General features: G+C 46.3%; 2 protein-coding genes across 10 annotated transcripts in view; both read left to right on the top strand.

Moving 5' to 3' along the window:
• The window catches only part of USP48 (ubiquitin specific peptidase 48), a 73,616-nt gene extending 61,539 nt beyond the window's left edge, over nt 1–12,077 (top strand). For 3 of the 4 annotated variants that reach the window (XM_081054761.1, XM_081054762.1, XM_081054763.1), the window contains 5 exons: nt 1,314–1,469; nt 5,850–5,975; nt 7,480–7,528; nt 9,565–9,591; nt 10,668–12,077. In XM_081054761.1, coding sequence (XP_080910887.1) covers nt 1,314–1,469; nt 5,850–5,975; nt 7,480–7,528; nt 9,565–9,591; nt 10,668–10,690 — 381 coding nt within the window. In that variant the 3' untranslated portion in view covers nt 10,691–12,077. Of the gene's footprint in view, nt 1–1,313; nt 1,470–5,849; nt 5,976–7,479; nt 7,529–9,564; nt 9,596–10,313; nt 10,586–10,667 lie in introns of those variants that run through there. The other variant, XM_081054764.1, reaches the window with a different exon arrangement.
• A 7,936-nt stretch (nt 12,078–20,013) lies between these two features.
• The window catches only part of RAP1GAP (RAP1 GTPase activating protein), a 64,128-nt gene continuing 63,628 nt past the window's right edge, over nt 20,014–20,513 (top strand). Inside the window, exon 1 of one of the 6 annotated variants that reach the window (XM_081056244.1) lies at nt 20,014–20,159. The gene's annotated coding sequence lies outside the window, so the exon portion shown is untranslated. The remainder of the gene's footprint in view (nt 20,160–20,513) is intronic. The other 5 variants (XM_081056243.1, XM_081056240.1, XM_081056239.1 and 2 more) reach the window with 5 other exon arrangements.

Here is a 20,513-nt window from a genome sequence, read left to right on the forward strand (position 1 = left end):
ATCACAACATACAGTGCATGCTGCTGCCGAGTGCCATCCAACGGAAAGGCAGGCATCTTCAATACAGGAAGTGGTGCGTCGAGACTTAGTAACAGTGTGTGACAAGTTTCAACTTGTTCGGTACAATCAGTCGGGGGTGAGCTACGGTTGAGAGAAGGTGTGTTTTAAAGGGTGCTGTCAAAAAAAATTAAAAAGTAAAAAAATAAAGTGTGCTGTCTGTCATCCTCCATCATGACAACGCTCCGTGTCACACATCACTTCTGGTACGGCAGTTTCTGTCAAATAAAAACATTATGGTGTGTCCTCATCCACCTTATTCACCAGATCTGGCACCGTGCGACTTAAGGCTCTTCCCCAAAGTGAAAATGATTCAGGACATCAAAGCAGCCATGACAGTGAGACTAAAGACATTACAAAAGTGGACTTCAGAACTGCTTCAGAAAATGGCAAGAAAAGAGTCAATGAGATATCCCTCTGCAGCTATCCCATATATGTCTTAAACAGTTTTCCCCCCTCAAACCAGCATACAGTCAAGGTATGCATTGTTCTGTATTATCACTTGCGACTGTTAACCATCTAGAGCAGTTATCCTACTTACTTACCCACCCACCCACCTGTTTCCTCCTCTGACATAAACTAGAGACCAGTTTGACTTCTTATAGATTGTCCCATGTTCTGGATTCAGCCGATTTTCTTCATATGTTAGTGACTTTAACTTCTCTATTCCCCAAATTTTTGTAAATTGAAAGTTGGGTCTAAATGTTTGATTAGATTCAGGTTTAACGGTCTTTGCAAGAATATTTCATAGGTGAAGTCACATATATTGTGATCATGTCAGGAGCCTCGGTGTCTCGGCCTGTTTTTAGATAAACTAAGTTTGATGAAGGTGCTGTCTCTCATCTTAAAGTTCTCAGCAGTTTATATTTCACATGTCATTCTCAAAAAGAAAATGTTTAATACGAACAATTAGGATTATGAATTAAATTTAGCTACTTAAAAGTTTTCCAGTGTGCCACGTGTCGTTCTGATTTAAGGTCAGACTTATTTTGCTTTTAAATGTCCTTTTCATAATCATGTTTTCTTTAATCCTGGAGCTTACATGTAGTTTAGAGGTATATCTCACTTGCTCTTCTTTTTTCAATTTTATGTGAGCCTGCTACGAACCTGATGAGTATCGACTCATTTTTGACATTAAATTTCAATTGGTTAAGGGTCCAATAAGTGGAATGCATTTGCTTTCCTGGTGAACTTTATCAGCACGGGTCACACTAGATAATTGCAGTGCTTTTCTTTGTTTTGGATCTTTATTACAGAGCAACGGAGGAACAAAGAGGCAAAAGATATCCCATCAAAATTATATTGCCTATCAAAAGCAAGTTATTCGGCGAAGTATGCGACATAGAAAAGTTCGTGGTGAGAAAGCACTTCTTGTTTCTGCCAATCAAACATTAAAAGAGTTGAAAATTCAGGTGAGGACAACATAACATTTATTTAAGTGTGCTGTGACCTTGGAGGACCTTCCTGAATTCCTGCTTTCCACCTATGTTTATATATGTAACTGGGGGGGGGGGGGGTTGGTGGTTTTTTTTTCTCCCAGTGTTGACCTCTGTCTACTCATAGTGTTAAAACCATTGAAAGAGGGCTTTGTTGATTTCAGAATAATGCCTGCAGGGCCCCCAAAGTAAAACAACTCTTTCTTTGAAAAGACTTAAAGTTTTCAGAATAGCCAAGAATCTTTCTATGAACATGAAAGTGTTTTTTGGATTCTGTTGAGCAAGTTCTGAATCGCTTTCCCCTGAGAGAAACATTGAGGGTCAGTTTTTTAACACGTCAGCGTTGTCCCAGGATAATTGTTCTCTCACTTTATTGTGCTGTATGTTTTTCTTTGACCACTTACTAGGCATTTGAGCCCATTACCGGGATCCTCTGTGAAATTTAAGGGGAGATAAAAGGCAGCTACTTAATTGTTTATTCACTTGGATGAATCAGAAATTCTTTTTATCACAATATTTTTGGTGTCAGCTAAGTCTGTTTGGTAGAATTTTAGTTACCTTCATCTCTATTTATAGAGTGGTGTTTCCAAATTGTTTTTAAAGCTCCGTTCTGGATAATTCCCTCTCCAGGCCCCGAAAAGCATGCATTGTTTTGTAAACTAATTCAGTAAATGCAGTGTGAGCATTAGGACAATGTTTCATGACAGTGTTATTTCTTGGAATCAGTACGAAAGTACTGTAAGTGAGCGTGCCAATGGTATAGCTCAAAACCCAGGCAGAGAGGGCTGATGCATTCAAGATGTCCATGAAAAAAACCTGGCTCCTAATCTGTTTCAGTCACTGATACATATCCAAAAAGTTAACCGAATTTCCCTCGTTGCTACTTTCATGTGGCATAGTTAACTGGTTATGCGTTTTTTTCTTGTTGCTGATATTTATCATCGTAATTGAGGCAAAAGTACAGGCTTCCTTTAGGGTGTGTGTGTTCCAGATTGTCCTGAGAACAGTATTTCCCTCGGTTGAACCCAGGGCTCTGAAAATAAATGTGTTGGTATAATATCTTTCCTCTGTTATTGTACCTTTTACATCTGAGAAAGCTTGTTTCTCTCACCAGCTTTGTGCCTGTCAGTGGTAAACCTCGAACACTGAAAACCTTTAAATTACAAAAAGAGCCCCTGTGGATAAAGACATTTGAAAAGCCTGTACTGCTTTTATTATGGACTATCACGTTTGAAGAATAAATCAAAAAGTCAGCAGAAATAACCTCTGTCTGGGAGCACATTACCTGCACAAATGAGTTGTTGGAAGGCAGCAGCTGTTAAATGAAACCCCCCAAATGTGCTCTTCTCTGATGGTCCCTTTGCAGCACGCTTCCTCTCATCTCCCACCCCTACTTCAAGGATGCTGTGATCCAGACAGAGTCAAAAAAAGGGGGGAGGGCAGTGCAATGTGATTTCCCCTCACTGCTCCGTGGTAGCTCTGAAAGCTTCGGCTACGTGTGAGCGTTCTGCCCAGCGGCCTGGGCAGCACTGGCGTTTGTGGTGGCCATGCATATGATCCTCAGTGAGTGGTGGTGGGTGATTTGTTTTAAAAAGCTCGTAGTGCTTGTGTTTGATGGAGCCTTTTCTCTGGAGAATACTACAATTCCAAGGTACTCGGATGACAGTTTTGTGAAACTGTCAGTGTTTGGTTCTAGACATACCCATTTACAGTTGCCTAAAACTCGAAGAAACTTGCTTTGCCTGATAATTCATCTACCTATGATGCCATGAAGTCAGTGATGTTCAGTGTATCCGTCTCCTTTCTCAGAGGATGCTCAGCGTTTAATTGTATCATTTCATTTTCCCTTACATAGGTTTTGATTGGTGATACCGCCTGCTTTAGAAAGGAGGAAATTTTGGCACAGAGGTTAAATGACTGGCAGCTGAAGCCATTGCTTCTGCATTTCCTTATTTCAGACACACACACACACACACACACACACACACACAGCATGGAGCCGCCCACCTTTAGGGTTAGGATTTTCGTTGTTCCTGTTTTGCTCCATAGATCAGGAATGCTGCACCATTTGTTAAACAGACCTGTATAATGTTAATTATACTCAGGCATTCTCCTAGCACTTCATGGTTTATAAACTATTGTACCAAAGGCCTCCATGTCTTTGATGGCCTGTTCCCTCATCCTGACATATTTCCTCTTCACTAGTAAACACTTGGTCATTTCCCCCAACCTTCTTCCGCCTCCCCCCCACTCCGGTTCAAGACGTTGTTTCTCAGTCTAGTTGTGTAGGACACAGCTCCCTGGCCCATGCTGGTGTTATGAGCCTTATGCTCCCCCGGCTGAGGCAGTCGGTCACCGGTTGTCAGTCGGCCGCTCATGGCAGCTCTCGCCGGCCGTGGGCCACTCATGCTGGCTGCCAGCCACTTACGGCAGCACAGGTATCTGGCGTCAACACTCAGCAGCCCGCCAACCTCCAGTTGCTCATGGCAGCCCAGCTCCAGGGAGAACTGTTGTTCACAATCTTAGCTGTAGAGGGCGCAGCTCACTGGCCCATGTGGGAATCGAACCCGCGACCTCCGCATTAGGAGCTCTGCGCTACAACCACCTGAGCCACCAGGCTGGCGCCACGTGGTCATTTTTAATAGCACCTCGCCTACAAAACCTGTCTCGGCCTCCAGTTGTAGAGCTGACTGTTCTTTCTTCAGTGCTGGGTGCTGTCCTAGGTCCTACATGTACCCTCAGCTGCCATTTTCACATTGTTTTGCTTTCACTTCTGTGAGCCCCTCCAGGGTGGGATCAGTTACTTTTATATTTATTGTACCTAGCACAGTATTCGATACATGGTAGTTTCTTAATGAATGTTTCATTAGTTGTTGAATGGATTTAAATGTCCTTATCTGTGTGCTCAAAATAAAGTCTGAGCATCAGGCCGCACTGGTGGTACTCGTGTGTCCAGGTATTTGCTGTGTGTCCAGTCTCTTAGGTGGTGCAATCACACTTCGCTTTCTGCGGTGTGAACAAACATTCCCGCAGTCAAGCAGCTGTGCCACTGCCCACGTTAAGTCGGTATCAGACACCTCTCCTATACCTGCTTTCTTCTTCACCGGGTCCCATTGAAGAACCTGGGGCTGGCTGCCTGTGCCTGGGGCCTGTGTACGGGGCTGGCTTTGGTGGAACTGTCCTGTCAGCACTTACTCACCAGAAATGGGCAGCCCATTGATGACATCAGAGCACTGTCGCCACAAATCCCTATTTAATCAGTCCCTGCTTGCTTCTCGGCTGATGACCTTTTGAGAGGTCCAGTTAAGATTCTTATGTATCTGTATGCTGTTATTAAAACCTCTTTTCTGGTCCTGGCCTTCCCAGTTCTTGGGATGGTTCAGGGCTGCTTTGCTGGGCTTGCTTTTGTCTTTCCAGATTCAAGTAGAGGAGTAAAGTGGTTTTCCTATAACATCATGGACATAGGTATAATAAGACACATGCCATAGAATACTTTCAATGAGTATGTAACTAAGTGATGACTAAATAGGTAAACATAATAAATACTCTTAAACCCCATCCAAGTTAAGAGTTACTATAGAACATACCAATGAAGATATCTATGTGCCTCTCTGAGCCTGGTTCCTCCTCCCCCCGCCCCAGTGGTAATTTCTTCCAGGAAATAATAAAAATAAACATTTTTATGCATTTCAGAAAATGTTTTAAGTATTATATCTAATAGTCTTTCTGAATGTGTTTAATTTTTAACATTTGGCTAGAACTGGGGTGGGGTACATGGTCTCTACCTTTAAGAAATTCATACTTTGGTTCCTAGAGGCAGGAATCAGTCCAAGAATATAGGATTCCTAAGGGCTGAATTATGTAGTCTAGGCTGCTTGCCGAAGGAATCAAAACCGAAAGAAGGAGAGTACAGATCACCTGCTGGTTAGTTTAAAGGTGGTTTTATGGAAGAACTCAGACTTGATTTGATTATTAAAAGGCTGTGGGACTTGGGCATGATGGGAATGACCCTGATGGCGAAGGCTGATAACCAGAGGAGCTGTGGGCCCAGCCCGACCTGCTGCTCCTTTGATTTCCCCACACCCCGCCCTCGGAGAGATGATAAGGTGCAGAACAAAAGGGTCTGTAGGTACAATTTTTCCCAAATTCTCTACCAGATCTCCTTGGCGTGTTCCAGATATTTTGGGATTGGAGCCTCGGTAGGAATGGAGCAAGGAGCAAGGGAGCTGACTGCAAACTGTAGTATCTTTTGTACGCTGACTTATTTTTTAAAGAATGTGTGCATTATTTATTCAAGTAGGGTATACATCGCAGTATTTTGCTTCATACAAACTGTTTTTCTTTTTATTGGCACAGATCATGCATGCATTTTCAGTTGCTCCTTTTGACCAGAATCTGTCAATTGATGGAAAGATCTTAAGTGATGACTGTGCCACCCTCGGCACCCTTGGTGTCATTCCTGAATCTGTCATTTTGTTAAAGGTAGGTCATGGTTCTTTACCTGAGGGATTCTGGAAGGTTTTGGTGATATACACCCATGTGTAATCCACATGCGTGGTGGTGATGATTGCCTCGGGTCCTCAGCAGGGTGTGTAAGCGACTACCATGAGTTCTTAGTGGCCTCTGGTTTCTCCAGCTCTGGCTAAATCACAGAGACTTTGAAGAGGTCACGACATCATTGGGTCTTGTGGGATTTTCATAATTTTTATTAAAAACAATAGATCTAGATAGAGCCTCCTCCCTAATTTTTGGGTCAGCAGAATTACTTAACCGTATTTCTATTAAAGCATCCCCTCGTTTCCTCTTGGCTCGAAAGTACATACCAGCCAGTCAAGCTGGGAAACAGACATGAGGCTTGGCCACAACCATCCAAACACTTTCGGTTGGCTTTATGGTATTCTCGTCCGGGATATGGAAACTGGCTTTGGGTAGAGTAGATTTAGGAGCGGTGGAAGGTGTTTTAGAAAGTAGGGTTCCTGAGATGTTGTCAAAGAAAATGAATTATTGAAGCAGCCTCATTCGCCCAATCCTACGCGCCCTAAGGGCCTAATTTCATCACTTCCCTTTGCCTCTTTCGTTTCTTTGTGGCCAGAAGCATCCCCACTGTGCCACACACCACTGCATCATGTAGCAGAATGTTTGTTGGGTTTTTCAACTGTGAAATAAAATGCTTTTCACATCCTACAGCCTCAATTCTGGTGAGATAAAATTTGGCCCTGGAAATGGTGAAGCCTATATCTCCACCACACACATACCCCTCACCTTACCACCTACCCCTTCCCTCTGTTTACTTTTGGCTTTTCTTGGGACTGTAGGTTCTATGGAATTATTTTGAAAACCTATTGGGTTGCTGAATCCTAAGGGCCTTGTCTAAAATCCTAGAGACAGCCTGTGTTATGAAAGGGGTTGTACTTCTGATGGGCAACTAGATAGACTCTAGACTAGTCATTTGCCTCTTTGCCCTTGCAGCTATTCTCACCATAAGCTCGAACTCAGTGCTGCTAAACTCAGTGCCCTAAAAAGGATGTGGGTATTTTGTTCCTGGTGGTGAGGAGGGACAAAAATGTATTTTTAACCTAGTTGGTATTTTTAGGAGACCGGTCTGACTTCCTGTTTCTACCTAACTCACATTATCACCACTGGCATTTTAACTCACATCAATTAAATCAGAGTTTAGTCACCTCAGGATATCTATACATTTCTATATCTAGAGGGTTTTTAGGAGCAGTAAAGCAATGTCACAGATGCTGTGCAGTTTTTTTGGGTGGCGAGTATAGACCCATCGCTGGTAGAATATCCTTTGTTAATCCTGGACCTCGCTGGCTGTGGTTTGAACCCGGTTCTCTACTGGTCAGTGTTTGGATTTGTGTCTTGTAGCAAATACAGTATTCAATTCATGGCCGCACTCCAGTGTGGGGAGGATCCAGCCTGCTCCCCCTGGCTCCCTCTCCCTTGTGGTTTTGAATTGTCTTCATTTGTTTTCTAGGCTGATGAACCAATTGCAGATTATGCTGCAATGGATGATGTCATGCAAGGTAAAGACAAATTTATTTTAGGAATTTATTGATTAACTTGTTAGAAAGAGGTGGAATTATAAATATTGCAGCTTTAGTCTACAATACTTTTAAGCTTAACAGTTTCGACCTTACTTGTCTTACAAGATCATAGACAAAGAAAGGTGTCTACAAAAATTTAGAAAATGGAAAGCAGGGAGAAGAGTAGTAATTATTTAGCTGATCTGAAGAAGCAGAAATAAATGTACGCCTGCAGGTGAGAGGTCAACCAGAAGCAAAGCTAATGCAAATTGCAGAGCCTCAGACAGACACACATGAATTGGAGGCCCCAGGTACCTCTGAAAGTGGGAGTGAGGTATGAGCTTAAAAATATAGGAAATTTGGTTAGAAAACCGTATGTGAAGCCCTTAGACACTTAGTACTCCCCAGAAGCTCACCACTTCTCCCTTCACAGCCATGTCACACTGCCTCTTCCCCACCTGTACCTTAGATGGGCAACTAGAGTATGTATTTCAGCTTTTGAAGAAATTAAACTAGAAAGGCAAGACTGAGGCCTATTACGTACCAAATGGGGAGACCACCCGCTAGCTCTTTGTTCAAATCCCGCAGCCCATCTCTCTTAACTCCACACAGGAGGGAGGAGATTCTGGCCAATTCAAGACAATAACCTACAGACGTAAAAAAGAGAGTGGTTCATCTCCCACATACCCTTAGTGAAGCCCACCAGTGCCCACTGAGCAGAGTTTTCTGGCATCTTTTTACGAGTCACACTTAACTAGACAGAAATGGGCAGCCAACGATCATAAGACGGCTAAGGAATGAGAGCATGAAACTGAAAGATGTCCGTCAACAGACTGAGACAAAGGAACCTGGAGGAAATGCATGATGCAGGAAGCATAAGAGGCGTACAAATTACCAATAAATAATACAGAGAGAAAGGGTAAACAATAGCTAGGGCCTATATCAAAGGAACATTTGGGGAACAGACAAGAATTCATGACAATAAACGATTACACCAGGGGCCCAATACGGAAGTGAAACTGTAGGGATGAGAGGATCCTCAGAGCTTCTAGAGATGGAAGGAAAACCAAACACAGTCATAGTGAGGAGTCGGAAAGATAAGCTCATGGAGCGGCACCCAGAGATGCTGAGGAAAAGTGAATCCCAGTCTAGAATTCTGGACCTAGACAGACTAGATTCTACCCTCCCACTTGATGGCTCTCGGAACACATGTAAGGCCTCAAAAAATTTCTCTCTCATGCACCATTTGCCAAGATAACTGTGGGAGGGTGTGCTCTTAAACGAGAGTGAATCAAGAAAGAAGGCAACAGTGGAACCAGAAAACAGGGATCTGACTTAGAAAAAGGTGCCCTAGAAGATGGTGAAGGGAAATTCCAGAACAGAACAGAAGGCCTGCAGCAGGCATTCAGCACACTGGGTCCAGGATGGAGCAGTGGGATGCAGGCTTTGGCAAAGAATGTCCACAGGGAAAAGTGTAAGGGATTCAGGTCTTTAAGAATCACTGTGTCGGGAGGATGGGTTAGGGGGCAGTTGATATGTCAGAGGTGCTAGAAGAACTAAATGTTTATCTTTCATTGAGGCAGTTATTAGATATTACCTGCAATTATGAAACATTAACACAAGGATGTCATTTGGAAGTACAGAGGTCAAATAGAAGAAATGGCTAAACAAGTCAAAAGTGGTTTCTTCTGTAGTATGGGAATGGGAGAAAAAGGGGGGAAAATACAGCTCCAGAGGGCGTCAGTCACATGATTTTTTCTAGGCCTACCCTGGAGTTGTGCAAAATGTTGGCTTCAGTTGTCATAACCCTGATTTACCAGTATTTGACTTTTAAAATGATGCGTATGTATTACTTGGATAAAAATAAAAACAGAAAGAATGTCATCTGATTATTATCCATAACTTTAAAAATAATCATTATGGGTGAGTAAGGTAATTAAAAGTTATTTTAAACTTTTCATCTTTAGGCATAAGAAGTGATCTTATTACTCTCTGTCACGACAGTCTTTTCAATTTGGAATTTTTTTTTTTTCCAGTGTGTATGCCAGAAGAAGGGTTTAAAGGTAAGTTACATTTGTCATGTTCTGTTCATGAATGTCAGTCATACTATAATTTTCTATTAAAGTGAAGGCTATAATTTGATTTTAAAATTTAATCCAATCTGAGTCTCATGACTGAAATTAATTTTAGTTAAATGCATTTTTTATTCAAGCTTCTTCATTATCTTTTTCAGCACTCAGGCCTCAGATGGGGCCTGCCTGTTAGAAGCATCTACTGCCAGATGTACATTCTGCTTTCTCTTTCTCATTTCGGGGGGAGGTTGGGGAATTAGCTAGTGGCATTTCGAGAGATATATTTAACCTTTTTCCAGTTCATCCTGTCAGTCCCATCTTAGAACGAAACAGTTTGTGTGCAACTGATAAGAATTAGAGGAGAAGAATTTCCTGAATTGTATGAGGTTCAGTGAAAAGATTTCATTGATCCATCTAGAATTAAGGCATTTCTTGGATTATTACTTTAGATGGAGACATGGCGGTGCCTTGTGTCAATCTTGGCCACTGTAGTTGTGTACACCAATAATGCTCATCAATCCATCAAATATGGACCTTTGACATTTACAGATGTAACTGTTGCCATTTTGATCTTTTGCGGCCTACTCCAGAGGGGCCATGGCAGGTTGTGATTTTGCCCAGGAAGGAGTTTGAATCAAATATCAGGGGTTCGGTTCTTTGCTAAAGCAAATGAGCAAGCAAAGCTACTGGCCCAAATAAAGCCTTCCTCTCAGTGTGGCTTTGTTGTCTACACGTTACCACTACAAAGAAACTCCTGATGTAGCTAAAACCAAACAAAACAGAGCAAAAAATTTCTTTATAAAAAAATGGCTATCCAATGAAGGCACCAATAAAAACTGATGAACTCGTGTGAAGACAACAGATAGGAAACACATGGCTTTCAACAGAAATGTGATTTAGCTGAAAGCCTCAAGTTGGCTGAAATTTCCTCTGACCCTTCAGCATCAGAGGGCCACTGTGCCCATTTATTAAGTGGGATATTCCCTGTTGAGTTCTTGACACATGGAATGCATGAACTCTTAGTTGTTGGCTCACAACTGTACCTCCACGTGTGTTTCTTTTCTCAGGTACTGGTCTACTTGGACATTAATCTTTTGAACACTTGCTGACTACTCAGAAATGACCGGAAGGGAAGAGGAGTTTGACATGTTAGGGCATTAAAGAAACGCTGGATCTAAGAATTAAATCATTACATGACTCTTCCAGAAGGCAGAAAACCATTCAAAAGTGACTGTCCCAAATGCCTTATGTCAAATAAAGCAGATTGCACTGAAGGACATCAGACTTGAAGGAAATGTTTCAAATTTTATATTTAAGGGGGTGGGGTGGGAGGGAAAGGGCAAATAAAGATTGAACAAGTTTAGTAACAGGAAATCATGTTTACATATGAGATTTATAGTCACAGGAGGGAAGAATTGTGTTATATTTCCTTGCTCGAGTTTCATACCAGATGCATTGGTCCATAAGGGATTTGTATCACAGTAGATGGGACAACATTCTGCTCTGAACTAAAAGTAATTCTTTAGAGACATAACCTGCTTACCAGTACCTGTCTTTGATTGCTATTTTACTTTCAATAAAGCATGAAAGTGAAGAACTTGCCATAATTGTGGAAAAGTGTCTTCAGAATAGACTCCTCTCCGTGTTGGCCGCAGCACACCTGCCTTGCTGCGTGGCAGTTTGGCTCTTGGTGTTGGGTACAGGAGGGGGCGCGCGCCTGCGTGTCTCCTGCCGCGAGCAAGGGACTCTGTCTCGTGGGCTTCAAAGGCTTTTGCCTTCAAGCATTTCAGGAAAGATGGTGAATGTTTGTTACACGGGATAGCGTCTTCCTCCAGTTTTCCTATTATTCGGAAGTGGGAAATCAAACACATCTTGCCCTTTCGAAAAATCCGACCTCCTCACCAGAAGAGTAAAGTGGACTGAAGTATACATGTGGACAACCCAAGGCTTTTAGAAAATGTTTTCCCGTCTTCCAAGTCTTGCATCTCACTTCTCTTTTTGAAATGCATTCTTCTGAACTGGCCAGAAAGGATCTTTTACATCACTTTGTTTAAAAAAGAAAAAAAAAAAACGTGTATGGACGGGGTGTGCCATTTTATCCAATTCAGGATTATTATTGTTATTAGCAACATATAACTGAAGCAATATTCTTAAGAATATTGAAGGACTTTGAAATGGAATTTAAGACTGGAGTTTTGGTTTTTTTTTCTGAGCTGTTTTCTCTGAGAATGTATGTACGTCTTTGGGGCAGAGATGCTGACTTAGGCCTCTCGCTAACATTTCTTTTTAGCCTTGGGTTTGTGCAAGGCTCTCCCAACCCCCACTCCCCACCCCCACCCCTTTTCTGAAAATTGAAGCGCACATAACGGATGGGGAGGCAGGTTTCAATCAGAGGACCAGTAACCTTGCCAGCATCCCTTTTGAATAGCCGTTTTTATCAGAATAATTACGGTTGTTTGGTAAAATTATAACTTCTTGCTTGTGTTTCCCTTCTGTGTTTGCAATGTCTTTGGTCTGTGCACCCTGAGGAGACAGGGGTTGTTTAAATAGCCTGTGTGGGAGAGAAAGCTGCACATAGGCCCCTCGGAAACCATCCTAGGAACCAGCTGTTCCCACCTTGCGGTCGGCACAGGGAAAAGGACTCAAAGTCGAGATCACGGAGAGCTAATCCTGATTTTTGGATCTCAGTCTTTTATTTGGCTCCAAAGAAATGAAGCTGGAGCATAAAAGTAATAACACGCCAAGCAACTTATTCTTTCCCAGGGTAAAGCCCTGGGTGTAAATGGATACAGCAGCTCCCTTTTCCCGACGGAGTAGCTGTTTGCCCAGAGGAGGTTCTTCTGGGGGTTGTCATCAACATGTCAGTAGCCCCCAGAAATCTGATCTATTTCTCCCAATTTGCTGTTCATAACAGTTTTAAAATTTGTTACTTGAGTCTTTTTTTTCTTATGCAACGGCACAAAATAACAGCCTTTTGTAAGTCTTCCAGGCCGATAACCCAGTCTCAGTACTGGCTCCTTTATTAACACTGCCCAGGGGTGGCAGTGGGATGGGCTTACACAACGCAGGTGATTCTCCACGAGTCTGTCCTCAAAGCCCCAGCAGTTGGCTTCCTCCTGCCCTTGCAACTTGTCCTACCAGCACTACTCAGAATGATAGCTGTGGCGCCATAGCACCAGCAGCACCACGAAGCTTTGTCAGACGCAGGCGCCCGGGCCCTGCACCCACTGAATTGGAATGTGTACCCACAGGCTGCTCTTCAAGGTGGAGGAGCCTTAGGCTGCAACCTCTTCCCACCCACAGTACTTAGTGGCCTTGCATTGCCACGCTCGCCACTTTGTACAGGTATTATAAGGTATAACCTAAACCCGATTCTTTCTTTGTCTGTATTTACAAAGAGATGGAGACCGATAGGCTGTGACCACATTTACGTGCAGAGACTCTCCATCGGGTTTTTTATGTCATGCATGTGTACTCTTTTATATTAGATCGGTCTTCTGTAGAAGGTATTACAAAGCTTGACATTTCCCCCCTTATATTTTTGACCATTCCTTAATCCCAAACTAATGTGTATAACATATGCTGGTACAGATTGTTGCCACTGCCTGAAATGTAGGTTTTCATTTGGACATCTTCATTCCCTGGGGGAATAAGTATCTTTCTGTGTATTAATGGATGTTGTTTAGAATTACTGTTATCTTTCTGCCAAATTAAAAAGAAATGAGTGTCCCTTTATTTGTATGGAATCATGATCCAGAGTGGATTTTTTGTCACTTTCAATGTCCAGTTGGTTAGCCTGTGTGGTCATGGACTTGCTCAGACCCTGGTTAATATTTGAAGCGAATGCTGGGATTGAATAACCTGTTTTAAATGCCCAAGGGATGATTTATTGCTGTCTAAACAAACTGCTGAAGTGAAATGAGCATTAAAGCCTGTCTTTCCTGTTACAGAATCATGGAGGAGTATTACATCCTTTTTCTTTGGCATTTTAATGTTCAGCTTGTTCGGTGTTACAGGGGACTGTGAACAGAGTTCAGTCTGATGAAAAGCCAGTGTTTTCATTTTAAGAAGATTCTCACCCCTTTTCCAGTGCCCTGCGTACCTCTTACGCCCCCACCAGCCCAAGGTGCAGTTTTGTGACCAGATGCATTTCTGATTGTGAAGGCTGGGAGTTCACCAGCCCCTAACCCTAGACGTTGTATGGGCACCAATATTAGGTGGGGATTTGATTGTCAACATTGGAATCCTGTATTCATTGAAATGCAAATTAGAAACGTTTGTGAAATGGTACCACTTTGACAGGTATTTCACTGAGCGAACACCTTTGTGCCAAATCCTGTGTGCCAGGGAAAGAGTCCAGTAGGGAGACAGGACCTTATATACATCGCAAACCTTTGGTTTTTTCAAGTCTGGCTGTTGAGTTAATTAGGCTAAGTGTGTTGGCAAGTGTTGAAAGGGCAAGTTTGAGAAGTTGGCTCACCTGTGTTCCAGATAATTTCCTTGTAACTATGACAAATTGCTTTGTCTTCGTTTCCTTGTCTTGTAGAACAAGGCAGTATTTTGCTGCCTGTTGACCGTCCCACACTGAGGCAGTAATATTGTTCAGGTAAAATGCTTTGTGTTACTCTTTGTAAGTAGAAAGATCCTAGCCTTTGTAAGGGAAGGCTGTGGAATTTTCTTTGCTAGTCTTCAAAAAGAGGCCTTGGAACCAAGAAGCCCAGCTTCCCAGAACCCCTTCTCTGAGAACTTAGAACAGACCTTACGCTGGAAACCCTTGGAGCTAAAATGATGACTGGAAAGGTGTTCGATCGACCTGTTACATAAATCTTTCCTCCTGGCCCATAAGGCAAATGAAGCTGGAGGTCCATCATGAAGCCGCCTTGGTTCTGCGTTTATTTGCAGGATCCTGCTGGAAGGTATTCAAAACATGTTTAGAATGCATATTGAATATTTAGGTCTTGGTGATGGGCACGTCCTGCCCCGAAGGGGCAGCTTCCCATGTTTTCACTGTCATTGCCAAGAACATCAGAAACAGGTGCCGGGAGCCGCAGAGGGAGGGCTATGCAGGCACCTGGCCGCACGAAGTATGCAGAAGATTGGCCAGGGCTTCCAGGCTACTTGCATCTGAGAATCATGCATTTTGTTCTTTATTTACCCCTTGAGACTTAGTGCACAACATTGTATTGTTTGAGAGGAGAGTACGCAGAACAGGTATTGTGCATCTTTTCTAACAGGTAAACCACAGGATGTTTTTGCTTTTTGTGTTTTAGCTTTTATTTATTTTTAAGTGTTTTTCCAGGACCCATTAGCTCCAAGTCAAGTAGTTGTTCCAGTCTAGTTGTGGAGGGCGCAGCTCACAGTGGCCCATGTGGGGATCGAACCGGCAACCTTGTTCAGAGCACCGCGCTCTGACCAACGGAGCTAACCTGCCGCCCCCACGGGACCAGTTTGATCACATTGACTTGGCATACTGCTAACCATAACACATTCACCACTTGAAAAAGAACAAAAGGCATATTTCAGACAAGTTGGTGCTATTTCTTCATATGGTAAGATTTTAAGTATCATTTCTGAGCCTCAGTAGATTTTGGAAGAAGGAGGTTGCAGAATTAATTCATCTCGTGACTTGTCAAGGAGTTGTATGTGTGACCTTTAATAGGTGGCTTTGGTCTGCTGTTGGAATCGGGACCGACACCAGCTCATTACTGGACCGAGCCTTTGTATGTCCACCTACCAGTGGACAGACCGTGATCCCCGAAGAAATGGAGTCTACTGCCAGATGGCTTCCATCCCACAAGCACAGTGACATGTTGGCTCTTACACTGTTTTCACACTTTCTCATTCATGAGGCTATCTGAATCCCCCATGCAGTTAGTCCTAAAACCTTGTCCAACATAATTACTATATTGATCTCAAGTAGAGGGCATTATCTGTTTTCCCCCAACACGCTTAAAGAAAAAAGGAAAAAAAGCACCCTGCTTTCAAGGACTTGGCTAAGACTGCAGGGGCCAGGCCCTTTGAAGTGAAATTGCTCTCGGTCAGGAAGGGAGCCAGCCCTGTAACAGCAGCTGGAATGGCAGCTTGAATTCCAGCTCTGTGTTAGTGCTGCCAAGCAAGGCCGGCCCTGGGCCACAGGAAGTGGGGGACACACCCCAGGGAAGACAGAAGGCCTAGGCAACCGCTGCCTGAGTTGAATCGTTGCCTGCTGTCACATTGGCCTTTGCACACTTGTGTCCTGGTCCCTCCACACCCCTCCATTGTTCTCTGCTTCATTTGTATTTGTAACCGAGGGTGCACTAAACTGCTACCAGCTCTTTAGGATTGCAGACAAGGGTGTCCCCCTTTGGGCCTCACTGTTTTCTCTAAAAGGAAGTTGAATGTGTAGAAGTTGTCAAACATGAAGTAGGTGGAAGGAGACAGTGGGGCCTCATCTCTTCAGCTCCACCTCCACACCCACCCACTCCCTTGAGGGAGCTCCAGGGAATGCACTTGGAAAATCGCCCAGCTGGACCGCCTCTAAGGACTTCTCTTGTTTTATCAGTCTCTGAGTCGCCTTTGTGGTTGGTTTATGTCTGCGTGGTGTTTTTTTTTTCTTGCCTCCTTTTCTTTCGTAGCATGCACTGGTTCTCTGGATGAAAGAGGCTCCAAGCTGTGCTAGACTGTCTAGAATTCTGGAACAAGAGAGAATTGTTTATTTTTGTCTTACTGGGAGCCAGAGTTAGGGCTGGGCTGAATCTTCTGTCTGCACCTAAAACCAGTCCGATCCCAGAAATGAATCCCCCTAATCAGTAGTAGACCGTTCAAGCTCCCTGAGGGCAGGGGCTCTGGCCCTGATACTCCCCACCACATCCCACAGTGTGCCATGTGTGTTCCCAGCAAGGACAAATGAATGAACCCTTCAGGTTCCACTGGCAGCTCTTCTCCTGTGACAGCAAGAGCCCTGGGAGAGAGCTTTCAATGATTTGGGTATGACCAGAGCTGTCCCCGCCTTTGGGCTTGTCTCTGTCCTCAAAATGGGGATTTCTCGCTGTGTTTCACAGTCGTGAGCCAAAGACTTCTGGAACCCAAGAGTGGGTGCCCCGGGTCGTATCCTCTACCGTGTCTCCAGCCTCGGCGTGGAAGCCTCCAACCCAGACACTGAGGGCTCAGGTCCTTCCCTGAGGGACATGCCCTGGTGCTGACGCCCACTCTTCATCCTGTCTTACGCTCACTGGAGTGGCACTGTCTTCTCCCAGCCACCCCGAGAGCCCACCCTTTCGTCTTCATCAGTCCCTCCTAGGCCTTATTCAGTGCTCGGCCAACAACACACCTTGCTCACCCACCGCGTTTGAGTTTTCTCCCCCCACTTTTCCTGCTGGACATTCTCTACTCCCATCTTTCTCCCCTTTAATCCAGTGAGCAGGGGTGGACAGAGAGGAGAGTTATTTCCAAGAGGCGTCATTCCAAGTTGACTTGTGCCACCCACATCATTCTCCAGCCTTCTTAGAGGTCAGGTTTTTTGAAGCCAGCTTTCATTTTTCAGCAGTTGGGAGGGCAGGGGTAGTGGCTAGGTCACAGTGTATTAAGTGTTTGAAAAAGAAAAGACTTGTGCCCAGAGGCAGCCATGCGTGAGTGGTCATCCCTGAGTGGTTTGGATTGAAATAGGGCAGGGAAAGCAAAGCGGCAGGGCCTTTGTCCAACCTTCCCTTCAGGACCCAGGCTCTGTGCCCAGCCCCCTACGGCACAACATGCGCTGCCTTCTCCCCAGGGGCCTTGACAGTCTCAGAATGGTGCCCCCCTCACCCCCCCAGGACATGCTCAAGATTATAAGGCTCTTGTACTGAGGTTTTCTGTCAAGAGGAAAATGCTGTAATTGAAAAGCTCCTTGATTATAAAGAAGAAATCGAGAAGCCTGGCACAGAAGAGCTTTCTTGGTTCTTTGGCCTCCTCAGCCAGGGGGGGCAGGCACATTTAGTCCCTAGTCCCCAGTGCCAATAGGGCCTTAGACCCTTTGGGAGCCTTGGAGTGTGCCGGTCAAACCACAAAAGGTCACAGCTGCCACTCCTCACTGAGTGCATTTGCACAACACCACTGCCTCCCTCTGCCCCCTTGCTCCCACCCAGGTGGGGCACTTTATCTCTGCTCGAAGTCTGGAATGGTACCATCAGCAGTGCCTTCCTGGCCAGAATTGTCATACAGCATGGAGGGGGAGAGAGCTCTTTGGGGGAGTAGTTGGAGAAGCAGGAAGAAGCACTGGGATTGTGATCGGAATTCAAGGATCCATCCAGCCCAGCATATAAAACAGCCAAAGGATGGGAAAAGATGTGCTTCAGATGACCCTGGAATTTGTGTGCCCTTCCTGAGATGTGTGAGCTCAGCTCTGCTGTAGGCAAGTCAGCCCCAATGCATGTTGCTCCAGAAGGTCTGTAGGCTTTCCTAAACAGGATTTGATTTCAACAAGCATCTCCCAGGATTAGTGCCCTGCAGAACATACCTGGCTGGGGCAATTGCTACACCACTTTCTGAACCATCCCCAGAAGTGCCTAAGCCAAGCTCGCTCAACTTCTTCCCTCATTACTGCTTCATACTAACTGTAGTCCTGATGTTTCCTGAGGAGGATGCTGGCCAAGGCTTACTGCTAAGCAGGAAATCAAAGGTCCCCAAAGGGTGGAGTGGGCCCAAAGTGAGCAGGTGGTGCGCCAGGAGTCTGTCCTAGAACCCCAGCAGTTGTCATCTTCCTGCCCTGAACTTAACCTTGTTCTACCAGCCCTGCTCAGTATGTCCTCTCTGGCCCCATAGTACCAGCAACACTGCAAAGCTTCATTAGACACACTTGCAGGAGCTCACACCCACTGAATCCGGACCTGCGTTGGGATCAGGCCACTTGTGTGCTCTTAGAAGTTTGAGAAGCCCTGGGTTGGGGTGTCTTTCCCACCCACGGCTGGGGTGGAGCTTGTAGGAGGGAGAACTTGACAGAGAAGGACTGAATAGAGGTAGTGCCCTATCCTACTTCCCCTCTGCCTTTTCACAGAAACAAGGGATGGAATGAGGGTGAGGCATGTCCTGCTATTCCCTCTTAATTCTCATCTCTTGGTTGGAGTGAGATTCTTTGTGAGGAAACATAGCCACGGGCCCAGCCCCCGCGGGACTGAACACTCAGGGGCCTGCATGTTTCAGATCTTCCAGAGGCGGATGTAATGTTTGCTGAAGGCCCCAGATCTTTTCCTTAATGAAATGCAGTCCCTGTGGCTGGGAAAATAAAGAGGGGGAGGTGGAACGACAGTCACTTGTTAAGCACACAGCAGGTGTTCAATAAATATGTTGAATAAATGAATACAAGTCTTGCATGCACCCTAAGTCCTATCTGTGAAGTGGGCCTAGAGGACCGGCTGGCCTTGGAGGGGCCTGTCACCTTGACCCACTGATTCTAAATGGTTGATGAAATGGAAGTTTGTCTCTACCCCTCGTTGGCCTTAGTTTCCCTAGTTATTAGAGCCAGGGGGTGAGATCCAGAGGTCTCAAAGATCCCCTCTAACAATGTTCTGTGTGACTCGGCCACCAAGTATATATACCCTCCTCACCCACTGCACCCACAGCTCCGGCCTTGTAGACACACTGCCTGTTTCCTCCATCAAGAGCTGCCCTTGGAGGGGATCCCGGGGGAGAACAGAGTAAGGTGTGTGACACAAGCAGGACTCCCCTCAATGGGGAGTGGGGCCCAGGAGCCACAAGTGTCAGCGGCACCGCTACTGCTGCTCTGGTCAAGTCCTTTCCCCATTGTAGGCCTCAGAGGTCAGACTAAGGTGGTGTCTGCGACCCCTTCCCGCCTGGGTTTTCCAGCTTGTCCGGTCCCAACTTCTGCCTTCCCTCTACTTCTTTAGAGCGTGGCCGGAGGCTTGCCTTTCCCCACCCCCCCTTTCCCGGTCAGGTCGGAAGTGGGGAGCGAGCTGCTCCGTCTAGTGAGGATGTACAGAACTGCCAACCGGCTGGAGAATGTTACCGCAGCGGGTCCTCTGCAAGGACGCGCATCAACCGCCTGTGTGCGGTGGACGTGCTGCCCGGACACAGCCTCCTGGCCCCGCTAACCCCGCGCTCCCTTTCCTTTCTCCCTGGCTCCCTGCAGACACGCCGATCCAGGGGGTGGGGGGCTAGGGCGTGTCCCCCATTTGCCCCAGAAGTTGTCCCTCTCCCCTTGGAGCAGGGGCCTCATCGCTGGGTGCTCGCCAGGGCCCTGCCACAGTCCAGCTGTGTAACCTTGAGTCAGCCCTTGTCCTCGTCGGTTCTCAGTTTCCCCACCTGTAAGACGGGGGCCCAGAGCGCCCGCCCCCGGGACCTGTTGTGAGGAGCGGCGAGCGGCAGGGTGGGGGCCTCCGCCGCTCCCGCGCCCGCGGCTCGAGCTCCGCAGTGAGAGGGGAGCGGCGCCGGGAGGGAGTGCTCGGCGGTCACGTGACGCCCCCCTCCCCGAACTGCGGCGGCGGCGGCGGCGGCGGCGAACGCGGAGCCGCGTCTGAGCAGAGCTGCAGCGGCCGCCGCGGGCACCGGACTGCCGAGCCCAGGACGCCCCCGGCCCAGGCCCGCGGGTGAGTCCGCCCCCCTGGGGTGCGGCCCTGGGAAAGGGAAGGCATGGAGGTGCCCGGGGCTCCCCTTGGCTGGCAGCCAAGACCCTGCGCGCGCGGGTGGGCTGAACGGGCGGGGACCCGGGTCGCGAGGGTCGGCGGAGAGGGGCGCAGGCTGGGCTTAGCCGCCGCTGGAGGCGGGGAGTGGGGCGCGAGGCCTGGGCTGAGCCGGCCGAGCCCCCCGCCTGCGGGGGTGGCGCCTGGCCGCCGCTGAGGGGGCTCGGGTCGCCCCCCACGGCGTGGGTGGGGGTTTCGCCTTCCGCTCTCCCCGAGGAGGGGCGCCTGAGGTTCAGAGCAAGGAACGTGGAGAAGTGGGCG

This window comes from Rhinolophus hipposideros (genome assembly GCF_964194185.1).
Source record: "Rhinolophus hipposideros genome assembly, chromosome: 8".
Taxonomy (NCBI): Eukaryota; Metazoa; Chordata; class Mammalia; order Chiroptera; family Rhinolophidae; genus Rhinolophus; species Rhinolophus hipposideros.